At 41.6% G+C, this 6,000-nt stretch overlaps 1 protein-coding gene across 1 annotated transcript; it reads right to left on the bottom strand.

Moving 5' to 3' along the window:
• Window positions 1-236: 236 nt before the first annotated feature.
• Window positions 237-2,966, bottom strand: s1pr4 (sphingosine-1-phosphate receptor 4). The gene is made up of 2 exons (XM_054603069.1): window positions 2,881-2,966; window positions 237-2,202 (listed from the first exon to the last, which is right to left on the bottom strand). The coding sequence occupies exon 2, from the start codon at window positions 2,039-2,041 to the stop codon at window positions 797-799; it is 1,245 nt and encodes a 414-aa protein (XP_054459044.1). The 5' UTR covers window positions 2,042-2,202; window positions 2,881-2,966; the 3' UTR covers window positions 237-796.
• Window positions 2,967-6,000: the final 3,034 nt, after the last annotated feature.

Below are 6,000 nucleotides of genomic sequence, written 5' to 3'. Positions count from 1 at the left end.
TTTAATGTGTTGGGAAATGTTAAATGTAGATATTATAGATTTAGAAAACCATGATTTGTTGAGGTTACTGTAATGTATATTTTCAGGATGGGAGCATTTAGAGCATTTTGAATCATCTGATCAATCCACAGGAGAAAGTCAGGGCTTCAATGATGTGCCTCCCTCCAGAGGAACGCAGAGGAAGTATACTTACTGAAAACAGCATGCACTCATGTATAAAACAAAAATAAACTTTATTTATATTTTCATCACAAAGTAAAACATCCATCTTACACAAAATGTTACAACACAATGCAATGCAATACAAGTTTATACATACACATTTTACATTTCCATGCTAACTCTTAATAATAAAGAAAATCCAACATAAATTTCATCACTTCCTCCTCAAATGAGTTATTTGGGGTATAAAAAGCTTTGCATTTAGAACATCATGTATGATTCATTACTCTTATAAGCACAGTAATGAGGAATTCAAAGCTCTCTGTATTTACAGCGTACCAGAGTTGTGGTGTCTGGTGTCTGTGGTGTCTTTCCAGCTCTGATGCCCGATACAGTGCAACTACAGATCAATAAAGTGTGTCAAATGACTCACAAATATGAGCAAAAATAAAATGCTTATCATTGCGAGGATCAGTTCATATTTTCAACAGGTTATGTCAAATTCTGTTATCATCATCAGTGCAAGTGCCTCCAGGCAAAGCGCTGAACAGTCAAACCAAAACTCAGAGGAAACGGTTAGATGTGTATCAGTGCACACAAGTCTTGTTTACTTGGGAGGGGAGCACATTGTGGTTTAACCGCTTGAAACTGACAGGCAGCTGGTGGTGGAGCTCAGCCTGTACTTTTTGGGTGCCCTGCGAGGCTTGTTTGGAGTTGAGGGCGGGGAGGCCACGCTCAGATTCCTGATCTTGTTAAAACTGTTCCTCAAACTGTCCCTCCTGCTCTCCGAGGTGCTGCTGGTCTCCTTAGATATGAATGTGTCTGGGCGACACAGGCCGGCCTTCAGACAGCAGCAGCACAGCAGCTCAGCGATAGCCTTCCTCATATCACCGCTGCCCAGGGCGTAGATGATGGGGTTCAGGCCGGAGTTGAGGACAGCCAGGGAGATGCAAAAGTCAGCGCTGAACAGCAGCGCACACTGGCGGGAGACGCAGAAGAAATCCGCCAGCAACAGCAGGAACAGTGGCCCCCAGCACAGCAGGAAGACCCCAACTATGGTGATCACAGTTTTAAGCAGATCCAAAGAGCGTTTGCGACTGCGCTGGGGGCCCAGCTGTGCACTCTTGTGTACGTGGCAGTAGATGGCACTGTAGAGCACGCCGATAGCCAGGAGGATGAGGAAGAAGATGATGAGAGAGAAAAAGATGTAGCTCTTGGAGTAGAGAGGGAGGAGGGTGGAGCATCCGTCCAGGCCGCACACACAGTTCCAGCCCATCAAGGGGAGAAAGCCAATCACCATTGCCAAAATCCAGCAGAGAGCCACCAGGCCGTAGATCCTATAGTAGGTCTTCCTCGCTGACTTTTGAGGCAGCGGCTTCATCATGGTGGTGTAACGCTCCACGGCGATCAGCAACAGGCTGAATATGGATGCAGCCAGGGCCACAAACAGCATCCCTTCCCTGAAGAGCCACAGAGCCGGGGTGAGGCGGAACGTCTGGCTGCCGGACATACAGATGTTGACCAGGTAGGCAGTGCCGGTGAGGAGGTCACTGAGTGTGATGTTGGCAATGCAGACGTAAACCCAGCGCCGGCTGTGGCGGATGCGGGTGATGACGGCCACCAGCACCAGGAGGTTCTCCAGGATGATGAAAATACTGACGAAGAGGAAGACGGCCATGGAGGCACTGATGTGGTTATGTGGGCTTGCGATAGTCCTGTTCTGCAGGCGGCCGGTGTGGTTATAATGCCTCAGGATCACATGGTTGATCTCGTTGGCTACGGTGGTGGCGTTTGATATGGTGGCGTTGCCGGGGTAACTGGGTAAGTGGTACAATTCGGGGCAAGACGAGGAGGAGGTGAGGGAGGAGAAGACACTCATAGCAGCAGATGTTCTGGGACAAAACAGAGGATGTGGATTGGGAACAGGCTGAACTGAGCTGGTACGAGCTGCACGGGAATTAGTGTGGAACTCCTGCTATCAAACAGGCTATCATCACACTCTAACCTCTGGAGCTCTGCCTGTGCACAACACACACACACCTGAGAAGACAAAAGAAGAAGAATTGAGAACAATTTCAATACAACATCTAGGGGAAAATAAGATAAAATCCCCTCGCTTTCACGACTGCACTGTGCGCTTCCTCATTACGGTGTTTCGATCAATTTAAAAGGCATCATTTAAATGCCTCCCTCATGTGCCATAACACCCCACCTAGCTGTGGTTAACACAGGACGAGCGAGCAGCTGCAGGGGGCATTTAAATCACCACGTGAAGGAAATTAACACACATTTCTTACAAGAATGCTGGAAAAATGCTTTCATAAAGTTCCCAAACCACACTGAATAAATTACCAGGCTATAATAATAATTAGAATATTGATGAATAATTGCAAATATGGCAAAAACATACTTTTTTTTTTTTTTTTTTTACTATATTGATCAATCAAAATAAATGAACCAAAAACAACTAAAGAAAAATGAAAAGAAAATTCCAAGGGTTGTATTGTTTTAAATAAAAGCAGGGTAAAAACTTATTTTTCCATTTCCACATCAACTACTTCATGTTGTACCCCAAGAGTTAAGTAGAAATTAGAAAATCAGTTCCCAACCTTTTATATTGCATTCTAATTGTATCCTATTGGATGTTGATGCAATCCATTACATGTAATTAACATAGATGTAGAGTGATGTGAATGCTGTGCAGTAGTGAGTACTTACTCTGGCTGCTGGTGGTGATGCTGAGTGAGAGTGGAGATTTTTGCAGCACACTTTTGATGGGGAAGTAAGCCAAAGAAGTTTAGGTAGTCACACCCAGAACACACACACACCACACACACACACACACACACACACACACACACACACACACACACACACACACACACACACACACACACACACACACACACACACACACACACACACACACACGCAACATGCAACAGAGAGATTGCAGTCCCTTTGAAAAGAGACAAAGAATCTCTGTACAAGTATACAATTCCACAGTCTAAGAAGTCACCATTGTTAATCAAGCATCCTCCATCTATTTTACAAAATCGGTTTTACTGTTACTGATATTTAACAATCCTCCAACACTTTTCTGGTGGATCAATATTACTACGTTTTGCCAGGACCCCATGCAGATTTTACTACAACAACACATCATATTGCTCAAGCTGCCCTATGATGACTTATACAGGAAAGGCTCTTTAAACACACATGTCAAACTCAGAGAGTTTTAAATATATTTTTTAAATGTATCATATCTCAATATGTTTTAAAGAATTGTTGCATTACTCTCACTTGCACTTTCAAGACCACAGGTCACCAAGCCAAAGCTTGGTTATTACAAAAGAATTAAAATTAGGTTTTTTCTCAACATCTTTCGCAGAAAGAAGAAAAACAGGAACTCTACCAATCGGATGGAAAGTTGCCCCTCCCTTCAGGGTTTCATACGTTTCATCACACAGCTGTGGTTGTTGGTTCGGGGTCGCTCCATTTTCTCATTGCCTCCATGCCTGGCACACTTGACTTCAGAAAACCCTCCAACCATACACCAGCAGACCATAACCACATGTAATAAGGCAGGCAGTGGCATTGAGACCATGACACTTTCAAGTCAACCATCAGCACATAATTTACTGAGAGCCAGCATACGAGGCATCTTGCAAGCACTAGAAAGTGATGCCAGACCCGTGGCTGAACACATTTGCCCTTCAGAGTGGAGTGTTCAAAGACTTATGATTTTATATTTCAAGCTTTCAGCAAAGAAGGCTCTAATTGTGTCACTGCACTATCATCTACATTTATCAAATGCTTCTAAAGCATGCTAGTGTTGTCTGAATAAAGGTCGAAAGAAATGTTTGAGAAAATAAAACTAAAGTCATGCCCACAAAATATTGTTTTTCATGCTCATAGAAAATGTGATTCTTTCAGTGATGTGAAAAATTGCAAGTGGGTTTCATCTGTCATCATCCGTCCATCACAAAACTGTGGTTTAACTCAACAGTTCTCCAGTTTGCATGGTTTCTCATTTCAAATGCAAGAAAGGAGAGCGCAAATAAAGACATAAACCCTACAAAGGTAACGTAACTGTGAGACATTAACCTACATCGTGAAACAGTAAAGGGCAAGACATTCACGGGCCTTCCCCGTGAAACCAAAGTATCTCATTTCTAACACAACTTGTCCTTTTTAGTCCTGAGATGTAAAAAAAAAAGAAATTGACATGCATCACCAAACCATATAGTAAGAACTTTGATATAGGATGTTCCTATACGTAAATCTAAAGATACTGTGACGAGCTTGTTATTGCAAATGAAATGAGGAAAAAGGAAAAAACACTGCAAATGAATTGGGGAAAAAGGAACAAACACAATTCAATTCACAGCGACTGCAACTAGAGGTGTAAACAACACCCACGACTGTTGAAAACGCCCTTACTTTGAAAATAAAACTTCAAACAGCCCTGTTACCACAATATGTGCGTAGGCTATTAACCACAAGTGTGTGTGTGTGTGTGTGTGTGTGCGTGTATGTGTGTGTGTCTGTATGTGTGTGTGTGTTGCTGTGTGTGTGTGTTTTTTTAACTGATAAGCAGAGCCAGTCCCAGCTTTTATTCTTTAGGCACTTACATGTTTGCATTCCTAACAGTACTCCACTGATTTAAGCTTGCACTTTATATATAATTTATATTTATTTATAGATTTTCTGTGAAATAATTTTCTGCACTCATGACGGAAAAAAAAAAAAACGCATAAATATTGATGTAACAGAACCACAGATATCGTTCTATGTTCCTCATCAAAACCTGCCGCCTACATTACACACAGCACAACTCAACTGCCCACTGTTCTGTTCTTGAGTCTGGTGACCTCACCTCAGTCTAACTCCACACATCTGGATTGTTTTTGCTTTCTTGTAGTCTAAAGCTCCAACTGATGGTGACTCAAGTGACATCTCTTAAAATACTTTATTAAATTTCATGCGGCTCCTTCTGGAACCACAAGAGGCTACAAGATCTAGAGGGAACCAGTTTGAATGAAAACCTGCAGACTGTTGGCTCTGCATGGCATACACCACCCCTGTACCATTGTAGGGGTGGTTACTATCATGCTATTGTGCTATGATGGAGACAGTTAAAAATGTGTGTGACACAACATCTATGGACAGAAATGCTTTGATGGTGGTACCAGACACAAAGAGACTGAAAAAAATAAATGGCAATTCCAATGTTATGTTTCAGAGCTTTTTTATGACACCATCTGGCCAATCAGTGCAATTTCTTAATCAACTTATTTCTTACAGATGTGGTTGCTAGAGTCTGACTTAGTCTTTGAGGTAAAGATACTTAGTTGCATGGTGCTGATCAGTCAACATCTGGTGGCCACAAAGCAGTATTACAGTTATTTTCCTGTCAAGAAGAAATCGTGGCGCATCACTGTTAGACCGCTTAAAGATGCTAAAAAGCACACTGAAATCATGAAATATCCCAAAATTGTTATTCCAATACATATGACTGGCAGACACACCTTAACATAACAACAGATTGGAATAAATCACAATTTATATTCTTTGTAAACTGAATTGTAAATCCCAATTTCACCACTAAATATATTTTTTGTTGATTTTATATTGAGAACTTGAGAACTCTTAATTTCTTAATGCAAAATACATTTATTCTATTATAACAATTCACTCACTGTTTGAACATTGAGGAAGGTCACCTACACATTAAAAAAAAAGTATGCAGTGAGCTAAACATTTCCAATAAAGGTAAAGACACTAGTTTGTCCTTGAAGTTTTTATAGAAGCGATGGTCAAATTAGGAAACCAGTG

The sequence above is a fragment of the Anoplopoma fimbria genome, chromosome 8, assembly GCF_027596085.1.
Source record: "Anoplopoma fimbria isolate UVic2021 breed Golden Eagle Sablefish chromosome 8, Afim_UVic_2022, whole genome shotgun sequence".
NCBI lineage: Eukaryota > Metazoa > Chordata > Actinopteri > Perciformes > Anoplopomatidae > Anoplopoma > Anoplopoma fimbria.
Note: the sequence above shows the minus strand (reverse complement) of the source record. Positions and strands in the feature narration are given on the sequence as shown.

Coding starts and splice junctions, on each gene's coding strand:
- s1pr4 (XM_054603069.1), bottom strand. CDS start 2,041: ATGAGTGTCTTCTCCTCCCTCACCTCCTCCTCGTCTTGCCCCGAATTG.